Source organism: Talpa europaea (genome assembly GCF_964194135.1).
Source record: "Talpa europaea genome assembly, chromosome: 11".
Lineage (NCBI taxonomy): Eukaryota > Metazoa > Chordata > Mammalia > Eulipotyphla > Talpidae > Talpa > Talpa europaea.
Genome location: NC_140078.1, coordinates 13,122,284 through 13,149,702, shown reverse-complemented (window position 1 = coordinate 13,149,702; position 27,419 = coordinate 13,122,284). Strand labels below are relative to the sequence as shown.

The 27,419-nt window shown below is 39.1% G+C and overlaps 1 protein-coding gene across 4 annotated transcripts in view; it reads left to right on the top strand.

The window, feature by feature from the left end:
- Nucleotides 1-327: 327 nt before the first annotated feature.
- Nucleotides 328-27,419, top strand: part of TOP1 (DNA topoisomerase I) — a gene marked incomplete at both ends in the record, with an annotated part of 80,631 nt that continues 53,539 nt past the window's right edge. For all 4 annotated transcript variants that reach the window (XM_084247450.1, XM_084247449.1, XM_084247448.1 and 1 more), the window contains 3 exons: nt 328-360; nt 677-701; nt 26,907-27,009. In XM_084247450.1, the coding sequence (XP_084103576.1) occupies nt 328-360; nt 677-701; nt 26,907-27,009 (161 nt within the window). The remainder of the gene's footprint in view (nt 361-676; nt 702-26,906; nt 27,010-27,419) is intronic.

Genomic DNA, 27,419 nt, shown 5'->3' with positions numbered 1-27,419 from the left:
GGGCGGGCCCTGCAACCTCGGCCTCTTTCCGCGAGTCTCTGACGTCGCCGACGTCCCGTTTAAAAGCGACCGCGCAGGCGCAGTGGGTCGAAATGCGAACTTAGGCTGTTACACAACTGCTGGGGTCTGCTCTCGTCGCCTGCCCGGCCGTCAGCGTCGCCGTCGCTGTCGTCGTCGCTGTCGCCGCTCCGCCGTCGGGGGAGCCTCAGGGCCGCCGTCGCCGCCGCTTCTCCGCGCCTCCGGGAGTCTCTGGGAGCGCCCGCACAAGCCGGTCCGGACCGTCGCGTCTCCTCGGCGCCCCTCGCCGCGCTCGCCGCTCCGGCCGACATGAGTGGGGACCATCTCCACAACGATTCCCAGGTAGAGCGCGGCCCGGCCCGGCCCCCGCCCCCCCCCCTCCCCGGCCCCCCGCGACGCCCCCCGGGCCCCGGCCCGGCCTCTTGACAGGCCGGAGCTCCCCGACCTGGGGCGGCCGGCGGAGGAGGTCGGCTCTCTAGGCCCGGGGCGAGGGACGCCAAGTTGCAGTTTGGGGGGAGGGTGACGGCCCCGTGTCGCGTTCCCGGGGCGCCCGCATCCCTGGGGGCGCAGGGTGGGCCAGGCCCCCGGCCGCGCGCGCCCGGCGTCCGCGAGGTGGATGTGCTTGTTGTTTCATAGCCCCTCTTTCTCCTCTCCCCAGATCGAGACGGATTTCCGATTGAATGGTGAGTGTGCCCCCGACCCAGCCCCGACCCCCGACCCCGGCCGCCCGCCCCGCGCCCGGCCCGAGCCGGCCAGAGGACAGACATGGCGTCCCAGAGACTAAGTCCCGGCTCCTCGCTCACCGGCCCCATTGTTCCCATCGGGCCGCCTGTGGGCCCCCTTTCCGGGGACCCCAGCGCCCCCAAACCGCGGCCTTCCCAAGAGGGGACAACGGAGACCCCGCGTCGCCCGCCGCCGGGCCTCGGGCTGCCTTTCCGGGCCCGGATTCCTCCCGGGAAAGTCGCCTTGTCGACGGTCGGGACTTAGTCTCTGCGCCATTTTCTTTTTCTCTCTCCTCTCCTTTCAGTGGCTGTGTGTTTCTGTGCTTCTCTCCCTCCCTCGGCTCCTTCCTCGAGCTGCCCAGAAAGAGCTTTCGGCAGAGCAAAGCCATAGAAATCTCAGACCTCACCCGGGAGGAAAGGGTGGGAGGTGGAATTGTTACTATTTTTTCCGAAGAGAACTTTATTTTGGGGGTTATTCCCTTTCTACTTCTTGTTTGTTTCTTTTTCTGCTTTCCAGAATGAAAGACTCCCTCCGGCAACTGGGGTTTTTTGTTTGCTTTTGTTTTTTGGTAAGATGTTTATGATAGGAATTAAGGCTCTCAACTAAAGCCACCCTTTGTGGAGTTCTTCATATTTTGAAATTGTTTCCCCCAAGTTGTGTTCTTCGCAAAGGTAGTATAGTACTTCCCTTCAAAAAGTTTGCTAGTTCTCTATGGGCCATCCAATGTAAATTTTGGACTCAAGCATACTGATTAAAAAAAATTAAAGTATTAGTGACTAGAATTTTTCATTGTGGTGGAGGTTCCTAAGGCAGTGGTTATTTGTTTTTTTGTTATTGGTTTTTTGTTTTTGTTTGTTTTTTTTTTTTTTTTTTGAAATGCAGTTTAGTGTACTTGTCAGGAATAAAGGTTGTTGAGCATCTCCTCTGGATTTGGTGTATTGGCCTTTTCTGTTGGCCTCTGGGGAGAAAAAGATTTTATTTATTGAAACAAAGAGTGGCCAGCATCCACCCCAGCTTCCTGTTAATTCTTTTTCAGAAGCTGCTGTTTTTCAGGAACCAAGAACTAGCTTACTTTTCCGGGATCTGTATGTTTTTGAACCCTTTTCAGCCAAATCAAGGCATTTGTTCTTTCAGTGTTCCACTTCAGTTACCCATGAAGATTCCCCCAATAAAAACCTCACCCTGAAAACTTTCCAACAATCACACTGAATGAGAAGGTACCCCCTGTAGTTTGCTGGGAATTCCCACTAATCCTGATGCTACATTGGGTTCTGGGAACCTCTCTGTTATTTGAAGCTGATGATGATGAGTAGGTTTTCTGATGTGATCATGGTCATAGGTGTTAAGATTGCTCTGCTAAGAGCAGCTTCATGTTCATATTTTGAGGAGGGGCATCCAAAAAGAGGTGGTACTTTACAAGGAGAGTATATGGCTAAAGTGTAGCATTTCTTGAGTACCTAATCTAGACCAAGCACTGTGCTTAGTACTAGAGCCGAAACTTCCCCCACAACAGTGCTCTTGTCCTCAATCCAGTCTATTAGGGGGGAACATAATTAGTTAATTACAAGGTAGATGCTGGAGCATATGTATACCCAAAATGCTTTGGGAGACTAGGACTTAATTTTGTCTGGGGGTGGGGAAATTTCTCAAAGGAGGTGACTTCTGAGCTGAGTGTTGTGCAAGACTAGGTGCTGAGTGTCGGGGGTTGGAGTATTTCCTAATCACATTTAACCTGTCAGGATTTTAGAAGAGGGAGATGAGGCTCTTGCAGTTCAGAAGACTTCAGAGAATATAGATCTGTTTCTTTGGAAGGTGGGAGCAAAGAAAGGAGGTGAGATGCAAGAAGTCCTTTTGACCTCTTGGAGGAAGATAGGATCTTAATACCCTCCAAAAGTCATCTTTTGACTCTCACACTGGACTGGGTAGATAGTATTATTAGTAATGAAAGAAGTTTAGTTCTTTTCAGAATGTTAACCTTTGTGGTTCTCACCTAAATTGTACAAAGAAATTATTGGCTATGTGAATGATTATGGTCTGAGTATGTTACTGATCTTTATGGCCATTTTTATGGAGCTGAACTGAACTGACTATACTGACTTTTAGAATGGGTTTTGTTCAGGTGTACCAGCAATAGTTGCCTGTATTTACTGAGTACTTACTGTCTGCCAGTCATGAACCACAGCTCTTTCCCTGGATTAGTTAATTTTATTTAACCTCCTAAAGACCCTTTGGAGTTAGGTACCATTATCTCCATTTTATAGGCGTAGGTTTGTTTACTAGTTTGCCCAAGGGCAGTGAGTTGGGCACTACTCAACTCACAGATTTAGGCTTTGGATCCATGATTCTAATATGAAGAATTTAAAAGCTACACATTTCTACTTTGAGTTGAGAAAGGCAGTCAGGAAGGATAGTTTGTCATTTGTTTACTTTTTAATCTAAACCTGCTCCTTAAAGAGAAAAAACACTAACTGCTCCCTACTACCCTAAAGGTCTGACACTGGAGTAATTTACTCCAGTCTGGAAGAAAGATGCCACGCTAGTAAGCGTGTGCTTGCTCTGTTAAGTAGAATACTGGTGACTAGTCACTGATTTAAGTAACTCTGACTTTAAAAAATAAAAATCATGTTTAATTATGCTTAAAGGTCATTTGTGATGTTCATGTTAAGAGGAGTGTACTTAGGTATGATTTTAAGTCAACCTAATCCATCTTACAACTTAACTTTGCAAGTTCATGCATTAAAACAACATCTCTCAGTTGCCTGTCCTCATCCCCTAAGAACTAAAAGATTTTTTTGCTCTTTGGAGCTCATTCTTTACAGTAGCCAAAACTGTTGCTGTTTGTATAAAATTTAGAGTGTTCTGTCAGGTCCATACGCAACTGCTGGGAAAACTGATATTTTTGAAATGTATTTTTATTTAAAATATTGACAGTAAACTAGACGCTTGTGGAGTAGAAACCACAATCACAAGTGAAAAGGCTTCCTTTCTGAGTGTTGGTAGCACTAACTATAGTGGGGCTGAGTCATTATTACAGCACTGTGCTGACTGCCTAGCTATCTGTAGAGCTGATTAATACCAACTTGGGACCTACTGATCTTCTTGCTCCAGTTCAAGGATTTGACATATTTTCCTATATCTACTCTGGAGTGGTAGGCTCCTTCCCAGCATGAACAAAGTGTACTTTTTGATTCCATCAATATTCTAAGAAATATATCCCATATTACATGGGATCATAGTTGGCATCGTCCTGTGTTGATTTGGATGACGGAATTAAATACAACTGCTTCTGATGCTAACAGATAGTGTAGTTCTGTACAACTGTTGGGCACTGATGGAGTTGGGGGGGTGGGGTTTGGAAGACTGATGATGTGGCTATCTGAAAATTCCCATCACATTTTTAAAACTGCAAATTTATCCACAGTTTCAAAGGAATCTGGCACATTTTCCTATTCAGTCCAGAAACACTTAAGCATTGGGCTCCAGTGGTGTTTTTCTACTGCAGTCGGACTCCTTGGGATACCTTTTCAGAATTAGAATCTTTATACCACACTTAGACATGAAGCAGAGGTGCTTGTTTAGTATATGTTTTTTTAGATTACCAGCATATCAGAATTCATAAGCTCTAGATTTCAGTGTTCCTGAGAGAATAAAACCTGCATGTTACTACAGGAATCAGAAATACTTAATGGTTTGAGTGGTGTAAACTAGGTAATATGGCTAGCTCCTACTTTTCTTTGGTAAGTGGATAAAGTAAAATTAAAAATAGGAACCCAGGATCAATCCTCAGATCTAAAATTACTGAGAAAGAATTGATTCTTACTTTTCTTTCACATTACCATAAAAGTGGGGAAATAGAGAACTTGAAAGCGATTCATTCATTTATTCTGGGTCTTGGTGAATTAATTAATATCCATTTATACAAGTGCCAGGGATTCTTAATATGTCTTGAAGCTTGTACTCCAAAATTAGGTGGTGGTTTTTGTTTTCAGCCTGTGTGGGGAGAGTGCAAGAAATGTCTGCCTTTTGAGTCTAATATGTTAGAAAAATTTTGTGTTATACATTAATTATAGTAACAGTTGTTCTCTGCTGCTAATGGGATAGGAAATGATTCTATTGTTTTTTAATTTTTGGCTGTATTTCATTTTAGGAGCCTTTACATTATACTCAAACTGTGTTATATTTCTTGGGTGTGGATGAACATGTACATTGAAGATTTTTAACAATGTTTTCCATACTTTTAGTGCAAAACAAAGCTAATTTTCTTCAAATACGCAGTTGCTTACCCAGGAGTGTGATTTGTGAGGGATCAAATCCTCCCTATATGAACTGTATTGAACTGAAGTTCTAGGTTGATTTAGGAAAATGGATTCAAATGGGATTACGTAATTTATGTTTGAATTAAGCTATGCAATTAGTATTTGAGTGGGATTGTGGGGTTAAAAAAGAAATTACTTGAGAATAACAAAATATAATCAATTCATTACATTTGGAGGTGGGTTAAAGTCAGTTGGGTGACTTTTCCGTGTCCTGTGGTTTATATGATCTGACTATCCCTTAATTATTTTAGAACCTTTAACTTTGTATAATGAGAGCAATTGGTCAAACAGTTAAGAATTCTGCTTCTTAAGGTAAAATGTTTGAGATGGGAGAAGTTCCTAACTGATCCTTAAGAAGTGAATGAGCCATTGTGTTAAAGAAAGCTTTTTGAATGTGTTTAAACTTTGAGTAGTAATAAAAGAACAAGTCTTTTTTTATTTCCTTGACTTGTAAATCTGAAGTTTGAGAAGCAGCTCTCTGTCCCCATGACTCCAGGCTAGTAGCTAAGTAGGAAATCTAAAATAGAGGCCATCACATGAAATAATTAGCATTTTGCCAATACCCCTTCCCTTCCCTAAGCCACTTATCTAGGTGCACACAGTGTGTTTTGTGTTGATAGAAGGCCTTGCTTGGGTGTGGTGGGGAGGTGGAGAGGGGGAGGTGGGGAAGTGGCCTTGACTATTAGGTGGGAAGAGGCTTATAATGAAGTATCTACTAGATATTAGTGTTATAGGAAATGACTAATAGCTTGTTGAAATGATTTAACAGCAAATATATGTTGTATACGATTTTTATTGTGTTCAAGAAAGATTCTAAAAATATTTCAAATTGGGAGAAAAGCACTGCTAACTATCTGGAATATGTAGATTGCATTATCATCAAGCCATTATCCAGACATGTATTAAGTGTCTTTATCTGTCATTTATGTCTTTAAATTTCAGTTTTTAAAAAAAGAAACTACAAGGAAGATAAGAACTTATGTTTTAAATTTATTTTTGTTTTTAATTTCTGAAGTTTTTAAATCCACTGAGTTATCTCCCTGTCACCTTTACCTTTTTTGTGCTGTTCTTGAGAATTTTTCCTAAATATGTAGTAAATGTTTTTATTTACATCTCTCTTCTGCTCTCCCTATCAGGTTTGCAGTGAAGGTGGTGGGAGGGGAGGGGTGTATGTGCAACTGCCAGGCTGATAATTCAATTCCTTTTTGAGCTTTTGAAGTTAACTTTGTTGCTGTGAATTTAAAGAGGGAGAGAACTCAATTCATTAGCATTCCTGGGATGCACCTAGATAAGCTTCAATGAAAGGTGTTAAAGCAGTCAGCATTATTGGAGAGTTTGAGACTCCTATCTTGGTTGTTGATGTTGAGAGCAAATTTAAAAGATAGATCCCTGGGTATTCTGACCGACATTTCCTATAGATCCCAGGGTATTTTTTTAAGAACAAAAATCAGCTCACTCTTGCTCCCAGTATTCTTTGTAATAGCGCAGTCTGACAAAAACAGATGCCTGGGACCTTTCTTGGGAAATATATCCTTGCTTTTTTGGAGTTTACAAAAAAATTTATGTTGAAGGCTAGTCCTACATTACACTGATACACCCTTTTGCCACTTAGTTTTTTAAAAAAATCCCAGTTTTAATCTTGTTACCACATATAAATGTGCAGATTTGTAAACCATCATAAACACATTGATGGTTGGTTTCAGTAGTAGTGTCCTTTGTGAAGCCCTTGCTTTACCCAGTTCCAATAAAGTAGCTCTTTATTTCTTTGTTGTCAACTATCTGAGTTCTTGCTCAGCAGCAGAAGGGGAAAATAAAAGGAAGGGAACTACTTTTGAGAGCTCACTAGACAGTGCATTTTATATGTAGTATATCTGAATGCTGACAGTACAGATTGCATGGGTTTGTGGAGACCAAGAGTGGAAGTTTTTTTTGGTACCATATACTGCCTTGGTCTGCAGAGTCTGTAATTGGTAAACTTCTAGTACAGATGTTTAATTATCTGAAGGTAGAGATAGCTCAGACCTCCTTACCCCTGGGGTATTAGATTATCAGCAGATGCTTTGGTGTTAAGGAACTGGATTCACATTAAGGGTGTAAGTGGTGAAGAGGGAGAATAGGAAGAGATCATTCTCTTGTGCAGTAGAGGTAAAATTGAAAGAGTGGAAACCAGAAAAATATCTAGGTAAGTACCCGTTCTTACTATGAAATCTGCCCTGACCACTATACTTCATTTTCTCATCGTTAACAAGAATGATCCTTCTATGTTGCAGTAGCTATTGAGAATTAAGTAAGTGCATGAAGTGAATTATTTTGAACACTAGGTTGGAAGAGACATTGGTGTCTCCTTTCACCGGTATTCCCTGGTACTTCAAATCGTTGACGTTTTCAATCTTGTACATAGTAAACAGCAGATAACTTGGGTTGGTTGAGTCTTCACCCAATTGAACTGCATAATCTTTACTGATCTTTTCTGACTATAAGCAATCACTGTAACATAAAAGCTGATGTATCTGTATCTAGACTTGGGCTAAGTTGGAGTAAAATGTTTATGTGGTTCCTACTTTTCTAAGAAGGAATTTTAGGCGCGGTGGTCATTTTTGAAAGAATGTCTTGACAATAGACAAGCTGTGCATAGAAATGAAAGAAATATATTGATGTAACTGATTTCTCAGCGCTATGGATTTTCTATCACAGATACCTAGACTTAACCTTTCAGATGTATTTAATAAGTGAAATGCCAGGTTCATTATTTGTGATTTTTTTTTTTTCTTAATTTTCTGTTTGTTCAGATGGTTACTTACAAGGATTGATTCAACTTTCTGTGAAATAGAAATCCTTGGGAACAAGAACAGCTTAAATAATAAAGCTTACGTATGAAAATTTAGTAGCAAATTCCATGTTAGCAATTGTGTATGAACATGGGCAATTGGGAGATATCAGTTCAGCAGAAATTTCGATACTGGCTCATACCTCTAGCTAATGAAAATATTGAATTACCTTGAATTTCTTATTTTGGATTACTACTTAAAGAAAATAAACTGAAATCAAGGGATGTGTTAACTAATACCTATTAGATTAAACCAAATGGATCTTAGAGCTCTTATACCATTGATCAAAAGGATTATTAGAGAAGTATCACTTCAGGAACAGACTTCAGCATTAATATTCAATTCATGGTAGGCCAGATAAAGTAGTTCTAAAGGTTTTTAAAGATACAGTCTTCAAAAGATACATCTCAGGAACATGGCTCATAAAATGTATGGGAAGAAACTTCTGAGAAAAGTGAATATTTTTTTTTTTAAATTTATTTTTATTTATTTATACAAGCACTGGGTACAGTCAGAAGCGCAGGAGGGTGAGAGAATTCACCAGAGCCAGAGCGGGGAGCAGAGCAGGCAGAAGGACTGAAGTACACTGCTGAGGGAAGCAGCGGGCGGCAGGAGAGGTCTGCCGCGCCATGTGGGACCCTCCTCTGGTGGCCGGGGAGCAGCCGGGGATCGAACCGGTGCCGCAGAGGCTGCGGGCAGCTTCGCAACCCAGCGCTCAACCGCTGCGCCACCGGGGAGGCCCGAGAAAAGTGAATATTAATAATGCATGACTGTTATCGCCCTCAGTATGTGAGAGTGAATAAAATAAGGTTGGACTTAAAATTGTTTTGAAAGCTTTGGCCTCTTCCTCGTAACTTATTTTTCTCTGATTCGGTGTGAATAGTCTTTTGTGGGATTCTGTCATCCTCCCCCTCAAATCAGATGACCATAATGTGGTAGACGTAGACTTTGAGTCAAGGAGATTTGAATTTGAGTTCTGAGCTTCTGTTCAATGGCTAGGTCTTTGAGCAAGTTCATCTCCAAGTCTTTGTTCTTCACCCTTAAACTAGATCTAATAATCTTCAACCTCACAAGATTGGAGGATTAAAGAGCATGTGAGGATTACTTTAGGAAAGGTGACACTTAGAACAAAATTTTAGTTCTTAGCTAATCCTTAAAAAAACAAACAAAACACAAGTACCTTTTCTAGAGATTGCTTTATGAGTCTTTTCTACAACAGGAACATCTTTACTTTCTTTAAATTTGGGTGCTGTGGGGGAAGGGTCTCTAGGGAACCTTGAATGTATGATACTGTTGCTGTAAAACTGAGACTGGCTCAGGAGGTTACTTGACTTTGTGGCAACTTTGGTCTTCAGTATAGTGACAAGCTTAAGCTTTGCTTTGTACAAACCACTTTGTTTCTCAGTAAGTTAAATTGAAGTTTAAGAATTTTTGCTAGTGAATAACTTTACCCCTTTGCACTTAGTATGGTACAGTATTTAGAGATTTACTTAAGAGACTAAAAATGTTATGTTTAATTGCAAATAAAATGTAAGTTGCCATTTTCATTCAAATATTCAGAAAGTAAATACTAGTAATTAGACACAGATGAACAAGACAAACCCTTAGGACTCTCAGAATGACTACTTTGGAGTTAGTATAAGTCCATATTTCACTTCCTCAGTTTGAGATTCCGTATTTCTCATTGGACTTCAGTACAAAGACTCCTGTCATACGAAGGGGAAAGGTGAAAGGGAATGGCAGTTAATGCTTTGCTATTTCAGTGAAGGAGTTCTATCTCCATTTATTCTGAACCCTAGGAGGTGGGTTTTCTCAGTGAAATTAGAAACCTGGACCTTTCATTTCCAAAGACTCTTAACTGTTCTAGAATTTTCTTTTTAAAGGAAATCTGTAGGCTAATTAAACCTTTTCAACTTTAAGTTCTGTGTATTTTTCATTATCTTTTTGTATTGCGTGAATTTTAGAAAAGTACTTTTCAGGTTTTTCTGAACCATATTTGTGAGAGTGACTAGGACACGTTCACTTTCTGCTTGAGAGAGCCATATCACATAGCTAATTTCATGTATTTACTTGAAATAGTTTAAATTCTTTAAATTGCCTGAAATAGTGTGGAATCATCATCTTCCTACACTCAGAAAACTAAAATCTTAGCAGTTAGACTAAGTACTTCAAATCCTGGGAAATTAATTTTATGTAACAGTTTAAATACATTAATATTTTTACTCCTTCCTAATCCATGATGTGTCCTACAATACAACACTACAACTAAAATTGTTAAACCTTCTCAGGTAGGTGCAGAGTGCATAGTATTATAGTGATCTGAATATGAGAAAAGTGGTTGAGACTAGATGTTAGATATACTGTGCCATATTCTTACATAGTATATTTTCAGCAGAATGGATGCAAATTCACTAGTTTTTACTATTAAACAGCAGAAATGAAGAAACAAGAGCCCTGGGTCCTTGATTGTACCTCAGAATCTACTTAAGAGGAGAAAGAACACAGATTAGCCAATTTTTGTCATTACTGACTTGTTATGCTTGACTTCTAAATCTAAAGCTCACCAAACCCAGACACCATAACTGCTGAGAAGTCTTCTAGCTAGTTCTCTTAGCAGTACAAAAACCTAGGGCACATGGAGATTCAACTGGTGATGGCTAAACCACAAACATTACCTTTTTTCCTCCTCAAAAATCAAATCACTTCTGGGGCCTCCCCGGTGGCACAACGGGTTGAGCACAGCGCTTTGAAGTTGTCTGCAGCCTCTGCAGCACGGGTTTGATCCCTGGCCAGCCAGGGAGCAACCCACATGGTGAGGCAGACCTCTCCTGACTTGCACGCTGCTCCCCTCAGCAGTGTTTTCGGTCCGTCTGCCTGTTCTGCTCCTTGCTCTGTCTCTGGTGAATTCTCTCACCCTCCCACCCTTCTGGCCTATACCCCAGTTCTTGTATAAATAAAATAAATCTTTTAAAAAAAATCAAATTACTTCTTACTCCCCTTAATGTATTGTGCTGCAAAAATAGCAGAATTTAATACTCTTTTACAGATGTTAGCACCACCCTAATCTCAGAATGCCAGGAAAGTAAGTTTGTTAGCAGAAGTATGCTTTTCTCTGTGAGAAAACAGATTCTCATTGGGCAAACTAAATTTTTCATGTAGTCCTGAATATAGTAACTTCTAGAATTTAGATATCAGATAGTGTTTATATTGAGCTCAAATTTTTAGGGCAGTAATTTAAAGTTGTAGTGTAATATGATGAAATGTGTCCAAAAGTGACTAAGAGCATAATAAAGGTATATAGGACTAGCAGAGTATCAAGTGGAATCCATACTGATCACACACTTGTAAATATGTATGCTATCAGATGCTAGTGCACATGAGTGAAGATAATTTAGCTAAGTGCATTTATTGGAAAATTGATTTAAAAAACAAAAAGGTTTTCTACAGTAGTTCTATTTCCCATAAAGGTTAGCGTGCATTCTTCTTCCACAGCTCCATGATCATGTTCTGTTCTGTTCAAGTATTCCATTTTACCTTAAAATGCCTATTAGCTAGTCTTTTTTTTTTTTTTAAGATTTATTTATTTATTTCTACAAGCACTGGGTACAGTCAGAAGCGTGGGAGGGTGAGAGAATTCACCGTAGCCAGAGCGGGGAGCAGAGCAGGCAGAAGGACTGAGGTACACTGCTGAGGGGAGCAGCGGGCGGCAGGAGAGGTCTGCGCGCCATGCGGGACCCTCCTCCGGTGGCTGGGGAGCAGCCAGGGATCGAACCGGCGCCACAGAGGCTTCAGGCAGCATCACAACCCAGTGTTCAACCGCTGCGCCATTGGGGAAGCCCCCTATTAGCTAGTCTTTAGAATTGGTATGGTTTAAGTATCCAGTAAGTCTACCGGATACTTCTCTATTTTACTACCTATTGTTAGGAAAGCATTAATTATTATAAACTCCTGGAGGGTTGGAAACATCACAGAACCAGTTGTTACTGCTGCTTCATCATCATTATCATCGAAGTTGTAATATAGTCTGTTTTCTTTCCAGTGAAGTCTGTCTGCAGTCATCACTTAACCCCCAAGACTGAAGTGACCATCCCTCTGGCTTTCCTCTTTAAGCCTTTGTTTCCCTCTTCAATTTTACATTCTTTTCTGAAGAAATGTACATGTTTTTCTTCTTGAAAACAGACAAAGGTGTGACCAAAGGTGTGGGCTTGGGGCAAAAACACTCTTTCATCCTGTGTGGTCAATTTAGATGTTTTCAGCAAATGTTTTCAGTTGTAAAGTGGGAACCCCTCTCTCCTAGCTCATTAGCTACTTGAAGATCAAGTGAGAAGCATTGAAAACTTAAAAGTAAAATTTTCATTGTTCTCAAGCTAATATGCATAACTTGGAGGTGCTTGGAAAAATATATACTGCTAGTCCTGTGTCTAGAAGTTGATTCTGTAAAGAATGATGATTAATCAAATGATTCTGATTAATACAGGTAGTAACCACCCCTTTGGAGAAACTGATTTATTTGGACTCTATACTGTTTATTTGGCTAAGACATGTGGTTTGCTTCATTTGATTTATGTACTCCATTGGTTGACTTTTTTAAGCTCACAGGATTTTTCAAAAGGACCAGAAAAGTGTTTCCCAATATATGTCCATAAAAGCTATGCCCCACTCTAATTTAAATAGGTGTCTTCTACCTTTCAGTGAGCATTTACTTGAATAGCAGTTAGATAACTGCCTTTGCAGCTTTTGCTATGTGTCTCATCAGACTCCTTATGCTTTCCTCCTACTTCCATGTTTAATAAGCCATTATTTAGTTCTGATGTCATTTTTGAAGTTTGGGTGATTAAGTGAAGCACAAAGAGCTAGAGATTGTTTAATTACTAATATACCTAGGATTTTTAAGGCAGCACTTAGAGAGTAAGCAGAGATATGAGCATAGTTTAGTGGAATGGTGGGGATCCAATCTATAAAGATCATTACCTTTAAGATAAGTTAGGGGGCTTCTGCTTCTGGTGGCATGGATTGAAATGGGAGATTTGAATAGAACAGTGATTCTTAAGAGTGTGGTTTCCTGATCAAAAGTATCAACAATGTCTGAGAACGTATTGGCAATGTAAATTCTTAATCTTAAACTCTTGGTTGAGCACTTAAACTTAGAGGGCTTTTTAAAAGGACCAGAAGCTTCCAGATCTATTGCCCAAACTCTGGGAGTGGGGCCTTAGCTCCTAGGTTTTAGCTGGGTGATCTGAAGCACACTAGAGTGTCAGAACCAATGGAATACTGAGTTAAGATCTGAAGTTCATCTTCTCCTTTTGAGCCTCACATATTAAAGAGAAATAAACAACAGCTGAAAAAGTTCACATACTCACTGACATCAGAGTTAAACTTGGATTCAGCGCTTATTAGCTGAATGACCTTGAACAAGTCATAATTCTTGATTCTAGTTTTCTCATCTGTAAAAGTAATGATATTTACCTGTTACAAGTCATGAAAAAGGGCACCTAATAGTATCTAGTGCTACTATCTCCCCAAACTCAACTGACTCACAAAATAAGATCACTTGATTAATCAAAACAAGCTTCTAGCCAAATTCTTTGTTCCTGACGTTCACAAGAAGCCTAGAATTAATTTTGTGGTAATTCACTCTCTTAAGCAGTTTTGTCATATCACAAGGCCCATGACTAGGCCTCCGTACTTACATAATACTTGTGTGATAGTTTACTTAGAGTTAAGAAGTTGGAGCAATTCATAATGGGAACATAAATAATCTAATGGAGTCAGTAACATGTATAGTACCAGGAAGGCTTCTTAAAAAACATTAACTCATTGGGAGAGAAATGTTCAGGGTTACTCTTCTGCAGCTAGTCCCCGGAGAATGGCCCGTGCGTTTCGAGTATAGTCATATTCTAGACAAAGGAGACCACTTAATTAATTTAATCTTAGGTTATATAAAGTCATCATCACGCTTGACACCTTTGGGACCAGACAAAGGTGTGGGCTTGGGGGCATTTTGAGACATATGGCTGTAGGAAATAAAGGCAGTTTAGGCTAAGCTGTAGATTCCTATGTAGGTAGCATAAGCAGGAGGTTTGTAGTCATTTTCACTATTTCCTAGGCATTAAGATTAATAGAAACAAGGAGGGCAAGCCTGCAGGAATGGGCCTGCCCTAATTGAGCTGGCCTGAGAAGATACATTTTCAGGTTAGACAAGTCCTTTTTCTCTTTTAAGTTCTGCCTCCTGGGAAGGAGAAGCATTTTCAATGCAGGGATGTCCTTGTGAAAATGTGACTCACTACAGAGGTGTGTATGAAATACACATACCCCTCTTAAGGGTCTTGCACATATTGGTTAATTACTTTCAAAGGCTAGACTAGAAAAATTCCAACTTTAAGTCTTGTATTTATAGAAAACAAAGGTGAGTTAGTTAGTAAAACTGGGTTTGTTTTGCATACTTTTGAAATTTAAAATAAGTGCTTTATCTATGTTTGATGCGGTACCTCAGTGGACTCATGATACCTTAGTCGAAATGTTCTCTGGAGAGCACTTATTGAGGCTTTAATTCTTTGGGGACTTTGTGCAAAAGTGACCTGCTTTTGAGATGGCTAGTTTAGCGAGGCACACTTCTGTCTGGCCTTAAGAACTGTACAGCATAGTGCAGGGCCTTGTAGGGAAGAAGGCCCCTGACTAGGTTCCAGCAGGGGGGCCAACAGTAGAGTGGAGAGTACTAGGCAAGGGGTCAGGACAAAGGAACTTTTAGATAAGACCAAAGAAATTCATGTTTAGATTTGGCTTGGAATACGGGTGGTTTGGGGCTCTTGGAACTTAAAATACAAAACAGTTGCATTATGAGTTCTAGTAACAGTCCTTCCTTCTGTATGTCCACATTGCCTTATCCTGACATGTTAAGTAGGCTTTTATGACTGGTAAGTAAAGTTGTATTTACCAAAGCAATTGGAAATTTCAACAGTTCTCCATTTCACTTGACCCCGTTAATGCCTCGTGTTAATGCTAAGGTCTTTTGAATTGAATAAATTCTCATTTCAGCAACCATATGAGGAAGTATATAGGTCGTCTCTACTTTATAGTTAACAACACATGTGAACTTACATTTATATATACCTTTATGGATTATTATCCTTTTAAAATGGTTAGTATTAGTCCACAATGCCATTTGAAATAGCAAGGTTTTAGTATGTTGTTATAACATACTAAAGTTAATTTGAATTTATTAAATTGTAGTCATAAGTGACTGTATGATTGTAAATGGTTAGAGAATATAAGATTGTACAGGCAGGCAAACAGCATGCAAGAAGTTGCCTCACCATAGCTGTTGCTTTATAAATAAAAGCAGCTCAGAACTCAGAGTTCTACACCCCATCTAGAGTCTTACTCATTTGCATTTTCATGGTGAGTGTATATTGCATCCTAGTAAGTAAACTGGCCTACAGATCACTAGACAATATTAATCAGTTGAACAAAATAGGATTGTAGTATTGGCCACTATGATGATCATTGACATAAATTGGGCCTATGAGCTCTTACAGAACGATTTGCATAATCAGGGTCATATATAGTTTCCCCCAGCTTCACATTACGATGAATTGTTTTTGGGAACAGAAGAAAAAATAGAATAGGGCTGAAATAAGTAGCTGATATTTGAACATTCGCTGTATCCACTTTACTTTTTAAGAAACCGAGGCTCAAGACTGTTGTTTGTAAGTAAACGACAAGGCCTGGAGAGTAGCCATCTATCTGATGATACCATCTTGAGCTTCTCAGTATGACAGAAAACAAGGTAAAGGGGGGACACTAGGGGGCCCTACTTGTCTCCTGGGATTTCTGAGCTGTAGGGGATCTATCCATGTAGTATTAGACTAAGGGCTGTCATTTATTAGAGCATTTGTCTTCATTTCCAGTGGATCCTTGGCCAACTAACAGCATTGACTAGTAGGCTCTGCTCTATTTTAATGTGTAATCCTTTCACTACTAAGGAATGTTTGCCTGCTTGTGTGGTAAAGACCTCTGGATAATTTATTTCTTAGCAATTCAGATTGTTCATGAAGCCAATTACTCCAGGAAATCAGTAAAACCTTTATTTGAATACTCCAGAGAAAGGGTCTTTTTGGTAACCAAGGGTTAGCTAGACACCCCACCCTCAGATTTTATAAGGACCTCTGTAGTCTGCTTATTTACTAAGGAATTACATCAGAGATGGTTAACAGCATGTGAACAAGTACGACGTTGTTCCTACTTCAAGGGGAATAAATAAAAAAATTTAACTAGCTTACTGCTTAAGAAGCAGAATAAGCATTGGCCTCCCCTTCAGAATTCTTGTTCATGTGACTGTCTCCTTTTGCAGAACAGGCGAACATATTAGCCACTTTGAAATCATGTTGATTAATGGCCACTAATGGGTTGTTTGAAGGAAGGAGGGAAGCAAAATCCAGGTTTAGCATGGATGTCGCTTAGGAGAAAGCTTAGCAGTTAGGGAGGAGTCTTAGGTAAAGTAGGAAGATACTCTTCACTTGCACACTGAGTTTGAGAAAGGTAACCCCCTCTTTCAGTGGATATAGTTTCTAGTCACAATTAGTACAAGGTTCTTTAGCCTATACCTTCTTTGTCTAGCTCGTGAACTAAGAATGCTTTTAGTATTGTTAATGGTTGAGGGAAAAAAAATCAAAGATTTAATATTGCATGAAATTCAAATTCCTGTATCCCTAAATAAAATTTTATTTGAATGCAGCCAGGTTCATTTATTTACATGTAATCTGGGGCAGCTGTTACACTACAGAGGCAGAGTTGAGTAGCTGCTACAGAGGTCAGATGGGCCACAAAGCCTAAACTATTAACTACTTGGCCCTTTACTGAAAAAGTTTACTGACCCCTGGTTTGGTGGGTGGTGCCAGTTTGCTCACCTGCCTGAGTGGTGCTTGTGGGTATGATAGGAAGTTCACAGGCTCTTTTCATGTTACTTGATAATCTCTTTTTGCCCTGGAAGGAACTTGTGTTAAGTGTCAAAAGTTTACTGTGAATTTGCAGGTGTTTTTTTTTTTTAAGATAATATATATATATATTTTTTTCAGACTTATTTATTTATGCAAGCACTGGGGTACAGGCCAGAGGTGTGGGAGGGTGAGAGAATTCACCAGAGACAGAGCAGGGAGCAGAACAGACAGATGACTGAAACACACTGCTGAGGGGAGCAGCGGGGCGCAGCAGGAGAGGTCTGGGCGCCATGTGGGACCTTCGCCCAGCGGCCAGGGATCGCACTGGCGCTGCAGAGGCTGCAGGCAGCTTCGCAGCCCAGCGCTCAACCGCTGTGCCACCAGGGGAGGCCCTGGACCAAAACAATTTCAAATACAATAAAATTCTTGTGTATGGAAGTGTTGGGGGTCGATTGAGGTCTTTTTACAGATTAGAAAACTGAGACCAGCAGCAGTAAGTGATCTAAGACACCACCAGGACAATGCATGAGAAGATGCGACAGTAACTCCAAGGATGTCCTCTTACTGTTGGAAAGTAGAATCGATGTTTCAAATACGTCGTTGGTTAGTTCTTAGATAAAAATTTAACAGTGAACAGCCTGTTTTGGCTCTGATTAAGGCTGGAAACTCCAGTTCAGAAGACCTTGTAATTATTAGGAAATGCGCTTTTTTGAAGACAATTTGGTAGTCTTATTTAAATCTGAAATTTTTAAAAATAAAATAAGTTGATCCCTTGAAATGAAATCAGAAGACCAGAAAGAAGATGAACTTGAATTAATAAGGAATATAATGTAAAATAGGATGGGAGAGAAGTTTGTAAAATAAAATGGAGTGTATTTCAGGAAGGAACTGAAAAGACAGATTAAGGTATTGGTAGTGTTGTAAAAGCGTAAAGACAGTCAAATTTAAAAGCAGAAGTGTACTGAAAGAGAAAACATCCTCTGACCATGTAACCCTTTTTTCTGTGGAATTGAGGCCCAAGGCAAACTTACAGGCTATTTAATGTTCTTTGACGAGGCCCTTCTGCACATCTAGCTTCTAATCTCAGGCAATTGCTGTTAGTAAGAACCAAAGTAGGTTCTGTTTTTCCAAGTCTGTTCATTGCATGTCTTCTGAACATATACACAGCTTGGAAAATGTGACGAGTTTTAGAAAGTTGAACTTGTGTTCCAGAGTTGATAAAAACAAAATTGAAAATGTTGAACTATCTTTGAGCAACTCTGAGTCTTTTTTTAAAAGGTGGTGTATTTCTGTGTTTCTGAAGATGAGCTTTTACCAAATACTGAATATGACGATAGACATAACCACTTTGCAAATTAATTGGCAACTATTTGATTAAGTTTGACCCTTTATTTGACTCAGTTACACGACTGCTTAAAAGGTTTTTGTCAGCTGTAACTTTAGAGTATGATTCTGGAACTTAATGGACCCAAGTCTAGAGAAACTTGGGTAGTTATGGAACCCCTTTCACCCCATCCCTTTTCAAAGATACTTCTGAAGAAAGAGGTCAGAGGCTTGATATTGATTCCTGCTGTATTCCCACATCTAGAGCAATGTCTGCCACAGAGTTGGCACTTAGTAAATATTGAATGAATGAATATTTTGAACCGAATTCCACTAAAGAGAGAAGAAATATTTATGCTTGTAATCGGCCATCTTCTCAGCTGGAGATTTTTTTTTTTTATTAGCTTGAGAAGAGTACTTGGTCACTAGTGGAGAAACCCAATTAATTTAAATATGGACAAGTTTGTCCATGACAGAAAGTTGATTATATACAATGCACACTTGGGAGAGTAAATGATAATTTGCACTTTAAAAATTGAAATATAACTCGTTTTGTCTCTCATTCTTGAGTTTTTAAAGTTTTTTCTTTAGAGCTGAATGCTTCCAACATTTTTCTTTTAAAATCTGGAGTTGAGTTTTAGCCCAGACTCTGCCCTGCTTGCTTTTAAGGGCTATTATTAACGGTGCCCTGGAATTTTGGAGGTGTTTTCAATTAGAATAGTTGTAAAATAGTGTTAAGGACACTTCTATGGGCTGAAATCGGCCACCAGTAAGATGGATTCACATACTAGGTTTCCTAGATTGAAATTGCACCAACTTGGTAAAGTTCAAATTTAGGTAGTTATGTGGGGGTGAGGACAGGGTAGATTCTTTCATTCCTCAACCCATCCCCCTTCCAGTGACTGGCTTTCAGCCTTCCTGGCTGCTTTTAGTTTGCATTAAGTGCCTGGAAAGATTTGTACACCCCTGATATTGACCACATTCCCGGATGTCAGTCTTTATCACCAAGACTAGCTTGTTAATCTGTTCTAGACAAAAACAGTTTTCTCTTAGTGTTAGAACATACTGAGTGTAGAGTATATAGAAAGACTGATTTTGTTTAAACTCCAGCTTCTGGGGATGTGGTATCCATGGGTTTGAAGGTCAGGGAGGAAGAAGAAGGTGGAAGGATTTATCCCAGGAGAAGAGATTTAATAAATGAGCACACAGTGAATATCTTCTTTAGAAAGTTATTTTCTTCACTCAGTGTTTTCACCCACTTAGACCCAGTTTTTACTTCTTTAATGCACTGGTTTTGTATTTGTCAGAGATGAGCAGAGGTTATCTTTGACAGAGTTGTATTGTCAGTGCCTATTTGGGAAAGGCAGCTTTTGGTTGAATGACTATTCCCTACCCCTATCCTCCATACACTTAATGACTCTCTTTGAAGGAGGAACCCACCATATAGTTGCCGCTGTCTTTGTTTGTAAGGAAGCAAGGGATTCTTCTCCACTGCCCCTCTCTGATTACCTCAGTAGTTTGGAATTTGTGGAATGGTAAGATGCTTTAAGATCTTGGAGTAGTTGATAAAATGATCGGTATTCTTTGAAGATTCTTTAGCCATTTTGCTCTTAAAGTGTAAATGCTGGGACTGAATTGTGATTGCGTTAGAGACCCTGGTGACTAAGCTTAGCAGCACTGTTAACCACCTACTGATTGTAAGTAAACTAACCCAAATGTTTGGGGGGGGGGTGTTAATTGGTGTTTTTGGTGCATCCCTTGAAACCTGTAGGTTATTGGGCACAAGATTGTTAGAGCAGGCCAAAGTTTGATTTCTTCTTAAGTGCTTTTCTTGCTGGGCTACGTACAGGAATGAAAATCAGACAGCCTTTCTGTCATTGACTGGTCAGACAGGGTGAATGGGGCATGGTTGCCGCTTTTAAGTGCACATGTATAACCTGAACCCTAAGTTTTTTGGAATGACCCTGTAGGCTCAGTTCTGTGTAAATTAATCATGAAGAGGGTTCAGTAATAGTTGTATCTTAGTAATTGTCACATGTTTGTAATTTCATTGGAGACTAGCCAGAAATTCTATTATATAGTACACAAATAATTTGATTTTCTCTTGAAATAAAGTTCTTTAAAGCTACTTAAGTTTTCTGACTCCCAGTTTTTTCATCTGTAAGACAGCTGAGTTTACGAAGGGCATGTGTCAAGTCAATGATGAACAGAGAGTTGATGCTCTTAAATCACTAACCTATGTTGGCTTCTTATAGACCCAGTTGTTATGTGACTTTTATCCAAGGTCATACTATAAGTGGCAGAACAAAATTAGAATCCAACTTCAAAAAAAATTTTATTGAAGTAACATTTTATAAGTTTCAAGTGTGTAACACTATACTTTGGCATTTGTATAATACTCCATTTTGATCACCACTAAAAGGCTAATTACATTCACCATCATACACTTGACCCTCTTTACCTGTTTTACCCACCGCTGAACCCCCTTCCCTTCTGGTGGTAATCACCAATCTGTTCTCTGAATCTTAGTTTATTTTTGTTTTGTTTGTTCATTTGCACGTTTTTCTTTTTTCTATTCTCCATGTATGAGTGAAATCATACAGTGTCTGTCTCTGGTCTCATTTCACTTGGTCTGGTCTAATCTCTAGCACCATCCATCCATGTTGTCATGAATGTTTTTTGGAGTGGTGTTGTTTCTTATAGCTGAATTGGATTTTTTCACTGTTGAATCAGTCGGCTTCCTCTATCTTCCTGTACTATTCCTTTCCAGCATCCTCTGCTCTCTGTGATATCGCTCATCAGCATTAGGGTTTGACCATGATATTTTGCGTTATAACTCATCATTCTTGAACATGTTTAACAAAGTGTTTTATGACTTGGCTTCCTCTTTCGTGTAATTTGTGTATATGTCTGGTTTCCCTGTGGAGCATCAACTCTTCATCTTACGCTTGGTTGGCATTGATTTGGCCGCTTGGTGCTGACTATATCTGGATTCTAAACCTGCATTTTCATTGTCATCCTGGAATTAAGCCTCTTTTCAGGGACTTTATAACAGTTGGATCAGATTTTGCTAGACTCATTTGAGACTGAAGTTTCTTATTCTTAGATGTTTTATTTCCCTCCTATCTAAGCCAAGGATCAGGACTCTAACACTACAAGAAATTAGGAGTGTGTGTATATATCTGTTTAAGAAAGTGCTTTTGGGACACATGGCTTTTAGAGCAGTGAGTTAAAATAACTTTGAGATTTTGTCTTTTGATATTCTCCTGACAAGAATCAGTCCCACAATTTCCTAGCTGTCAGGAAGTATATCTCACTCAGTTTTGCCCAATCATGAGACGACGAATTGCTCAGCAATAATAGCGACAGGTAGCCGGCTTTTGTGGCTTATCTCCCAAGAGTGCCCTTTCTCCTTCCTCTACTTGCCAACTCCCTCATAGACTTAAGACTTAGTTCAAACATGGGCTCCTCCAGAAAGCCTAGGTTGATTCTTTATTGCCTTTTAAGATCGAAGTTCTTTATTTCTTCTTGCTCTGTAGAATTTGGCAGTTTCCTCTCATTAAAGAGAAACAAAGGAGGCAATGAACCCATTTGTTCTTAAGAGTTTTTTTGAAATACCCATAGCTTAAGTAATCCTACTTACCAAAAAAGCAGGACAGAGAAGGAAATTCTGCCATCATGTAAGGGATAGAGATCATGAAACCCATGTTTCCTGTGTAGACATTTAGGAAAATGTTATCCATTATAAAAACTTTTCACAGCTCCTAAATGATACAATTTAGGAGCATCGGGATACAATAAAAACACTTGTACTTTAGTGTCAGTCGTTTTGACATTTGAGGTTTTGGGCATAGGGAAAGGAATTTTAATCCACTTTAGCAAGTGTAAAATTAAAGATTTCTTCACTGCAGACATAATATTCTCTGCCTTCATGTATATAGATCAATATGAATTTTCTTGTCTTGAAGGTGCATCTTCAGGCTAAATTGCTAGATAGGGGATTGCTGGGTCAAAAGAGAGTATGAGGTAGTTTTTGCCATGTCTCCCTTCAGTAGGGATTAATAGCAATTAGATGCACCTTTTCTGAATAAGGCAAGTATATGTCTTAGATGTGATGTCAGTATTCCCCAGGACTGTGAAAACTAGACATGTTAGGTAAAGCACACTACCTTGCACAGAATACATACTTAGTAAGAGATAGCTTTCATTACTATCTTTTCTAAAACAAATACTATTTCCTTATCATGAGAATGACAAGCAAGTTGAATGAGATAACGTTTGTGTACTCTCAACCTGGCTCTGTTTTCTGCCCTTTTTTGTGTGTGTCTTGGGCAGTGACTGGGTTCCTATCTTAATTACTTTACTGGATTTGTAACTTCTTAAGGACGGAGTCCATGTCTGCTGAGTCTTTAGCAGGGTGCTTTCGACTTACTATGATGGTTGTAAACGGATTTAGCATAAGAATAGAACTGATTGCAGTGGCGAAAGGGTTCCTTTTCTTACTGCACATTTAATGCCAAGTCCTTGTGTAATGCTAGCCAGCAACTGTTCCTGCAGCCTGAGAAGTCACAAATAACTTTCTTCTTCTGTCATGTGGTGGTCTCTTTACTTAATATCTTTGTTAATCTCCAGAAACACATTAGATAACAATAACAGAAGATTTTCGTTCCTATTCACCCTATTTATTTACTTACCTATTTTTATAGGGTAACCTCCATTTTAAGTTGTAGGGAAAAGGAATTGTTTCTCTTTTCTCCAGGCTGCCTTAATTCATTTTTCCTTCCCTGTCTTCATCTTTAGTTTTTGAATGTTGGGCATGGAAACAGTTGTTATCAGGAGATCATGAGGTGACCTAAAGTCACAATGAATAAGATTTTCTCATAGTTTAATATGCAGTGGTTCACATCTTTCATTTCTAATCTATTACTTCAACACAGTCCTTTTTGCTTTAACAGATGCTTGAAGTGGCAAGATCCTTTTTTCAAAATATTTTAACAGTATTCTTAGATGAATTCCAGTTAGAGGAAAAGGATAGGTGCTAAAAAGTACTCTTCAGTTCCATTAGTATGCTCTCTACACATATTTTCACCATGAGGTATAATATAGATCAGTATGCTCATTGGCTTCACTGTCTTCATTTATTGGCTTGTCCTCTGACCAACATTTTTAGTCATATGTCCTCCTGTTAACAAATACAACAGGACTTCAATTAACTTAATAATTTCTCTGTCAAGAGACTTGGCTCTAGTCATACGACCTGGTGCCTTTATTTATATATGCAAGAGCTGGGGTGCAGGCCAGAGGTTGTGGGGGGCAGAGTGGATAGCAGAATAGGCTGATAAACTGAAATACGCTGCCGAGGGAGCAGCGGGCAAGACAGGAGAGGTCTGCTGCACCATGTAGACCAGCTCCCCGGCTGGGGATTGAACTCCAGCTACAACAGTGGTGGATAGCTTCATGGTGCTGAGACTTAATTCTTCCTTGCGCCACTGGGAAGGCCCCTTCCTTGCCTTTATTTATTAGACGTAACCAATGAGTTCTTAGAACTGGATTCTACCTCAATTTTTAACATGCTTTTACGTTTTATCCTTCCTTCTTAGCCTCTTTGCTATCAGTTTTTGGTTTTTTTTTTTTAAGATTGCTTCAAAAACCACTAGCTTAGTTTTGTTTTTATCCTTCTAGTAACACTGTCCTTTAATCTTCTTAAATATGGCTTTTATTTTGTTCCTTTCTGCTTGAAGTAGCTTCCTGTCATCCTTAAGAGTAGGACATCCTGCCTCTTGGATTAATTTTATCTATAAAACATTATCTCTTATGTTCCTTAACACAAATGCTCTCTTGGACCAGTCTAGTCATGTCCTTGCTGTACCCATATATAATAAGGAAAAAGAGATTAGAAGGGAAGACACTTAATGTGTAGATTTTTATTAATGAAAAGTTTCAGACATATAAAACAGTAGCTAATAAAATGAAGTCCCATACATCTTACCCCCAATTTCAATAGTCATCAGCCTTTTGCCAATTTTGTTTTATCTATCTCCATATCACACCCATCCCTTTTTTTTCTTGAGGGTATTTTTTTTTTTTTTACCAGAAAAAAATCTTTTTCTTTTTTTTTTTTTTTTTTAAAGAGGCATGTATTTGTTTGTTTGTACATGCACTGGGTACAGTCAGAAGCGCAGGAGGGTGAGAGAATTCACCAGAGCCGGGAGCAGAGCAGACAGAAGGACCGAAGTACACTGCTGAGGGGAGCAGCAGGCGGCAGGGGAGGTCTGCGCGCCATGTGGGACCCTCCTCCGGTGGCCGGGGAGCAGCCGGAGATCGAACCGGCGCAGCAGAGGCTGCGGGCAGCTTAGCAACCCAGCGCTCAACTGCTGCGCCACCGGGGAGGCCCTTCTTGAGGGTATTTTAAGGCAAATTGCAGACATCATTAACCTGGAAGTTCTCTATACAGGGGTTATTTAATCTGTCACTTTACCTGATGTAGATCATCTCTGCAGTATCCCTGTCAGTAATTTTGTTTATAGACTTTCAGTGTTCAGGAGATACCTTGTTTTGCCTCTCTGTCATTTCTCTTTAGAAATTCAGAATATTTAAAGCATTTGTCATGTTACACTTCTTTGGTACCTGACACAGCACACCTAGCATTCTTTGAGCGTATAGTAGGTATGTAATAACATCTTTTTAAATTAGGGGCACTTGGGATTCAGATCTTTCAACTTGGCTTTCTTGTATCAGTGGAATAATTTGGCTCCAACTCTTAAGTTTGTAACCATACATTTTTGTTTTACATTTGCTTTACAAGGCTTGGGGACCTGGCTTTAAAATCAGTTTTGGAGTTTTGTGCATTCAAAAAGATAATGTTACTGGTTATCTGAAATTACTTTCATTTTTCTTTTATTTAGTTTCCTTTTTCTCTAAGTTTAGTGTTTTTGGAGACTTAACTACTTTTCCTTTTTTATGCTGGTATTTGTCAAAATGCAAGTTTAGAGCTTGGAAACGAAAATCTTCCAGGTGATTACAAATTCCAGTTATCATATTCATCATTGGGGTGACTTGACACCAGTGAGCTGCATTTTAAATAGAACCCTTGGTTAATTCTGATACACTAAAATTTGAGAGTCACTAACTTAAATAAGCAAAGAGAGGTACCATGTTTATGGGTGAAAAAACAATATTTTGATGTTACTTCTCTCCAGTTGCCCTATGAACAAACACACATTCCAACTAGCTTTTCATAAAAAGTTGACAAACTTAATCTAAAACTTAAGCGAAAGTTTGAAATTTTAAAGTTATGTGCAGAAAACATAGAATATCCAAAATAATTTTGAAAAAGAATAAACCTAAAGTATATTACCTGATTTCTGTCCTCACTGTGAAACACCAGAACACTTCAGTGTGAAGCTATAGTATTCAGGATAGTGTGATTTTGTGTAAGGATAGAAGATAAAGAGGCCCTGCCTTCACTACTGTAAAAGCTTTTAAGGGTATAACATCTATGTGACCTTTTAAGGGTATAACATCTATGTGACCTTAGGGGCAGGCGGATTTCTTAGGGCCCAAAAGGTACACCCATAAAAAGAAAAATTGATAACAGACTTAATAGAAATTTAAAACTTCTGCTCTTTGAAAGATATTATTAGAAATTATAAAAAGACAAACCACCAACTGCCAGGAAATATTCACCATACATATATCTAACAAAAATTTGTGACCCAGACGGTACAAAGAACTCTTGTAACTTAGACAGTTATTTTTAAAATGATTAAGTATGAAGAGATGCTTCACCAAAGAAGAGTGTCCAATAAGCATATGATAAAAAGATGTTTGTCATTTAATCACCAAGAAAATGAATTAAAACCACAGTAAAGTATCACTATATTCCTGCTAGAATGGCTGAAATTAAAGACTGATAATGATAGGCATTATGTTAGTGAGAATTTATAGCAGTTAGAACTCTAATAGTTGTTGGTGGGAATGTATAATGGTACAACCACCTTGTAATACAGTTTGGTGGTTTACTTTAAAATTAAAAAACACTTAACGTATGATCTAGTAATTTCACCAGTATATACCCAAGAGAAATAGAAACATGTTTACATGAAGACTTGTTAATGGCAAATTTGTTCATAGTAACCAATACCTGGAAACAACTCAAATATTCACCAGCAGGTAATGGGTAAATAAATGACAGTATATTCATACAAGGGAATACCATTCACCAATAAAATCTGACCAACTGATACATCTGGCAGCAGCAGAAATAATTTGTGAAATATTAAGTGAAAGAAGTCAGACAAAAAAAGTAAATCCTATATGATTTCATCCGAAATTCTAGGACTCCAAACAAAGTGGTGGAAGGTGGGGCTTGACTGGGAATGAACACAAGAGAAACTTTCTGGGGTGATAGAATTGTTTTAAATCTTGATTATTGTGGCTTGGATTACATGCACATATTTGTTAGACTTATCACACTGTCTTTGAAATGTGTGTATTTTAATGTGTAGAAATTTTACTTGTTAGAGTTGATTTCGAAATAGATCTCTTGAGGTTTAGATTTTCCACAGATTACATAGATTGGGTTCTCCCCCCACAGAGTGTTTGGAATAAGACAGAGTGTGATGCTTTTTCTGGGCTGCTTTGTGAAATCTATTCTTCCATTGCAATGTGATATTATGACTACCTTGCTATTTGAATTCTGTCATTGTGCTTCTTGACCAGCTTCTGATTCCACTTAACTGACTCATCTCTTATGGTTGCAGATTCTCATAAACACAAAGATAAACACAAAGATCGAGAACACCGGCACAAAGAGCATAAGAAGGACAAGGAGAAGGACCGAGAAAAGTCCAAGCATAGCAATAGGTAAGAGTGGAATCAGAGAGCCCCTTCCCCCACCACATTCAGCAGGGAGTTAACTGGCTTGGCTCACTTGGAATAGACATTACCTTGAGCCACAGGTAAGTAGCATGTATAGCAAAGTAAGTAGAGACCATATTTGATTCTAGAGTTACTAAGAGGATGGTCTTGATAATTCAGACCTTACTAGGGATGCCATTGTTCAGAACAGATAGACAAAGTAAGTATGATGAATTTTCTTTCATTATGTGCTTCTTTAAAAATGTAAATAAGTTCATTATAATTGATTGTAACACATGATGGCATTTAAACAAGTGCAAAGAGCTTGCCTTGACAAAAGGTGACTGTATGAAGACTTGGTATTTTTTCTTTCTGTACTTTAATGGGTACAAATTAAAATTTTTTAACTTCAGATA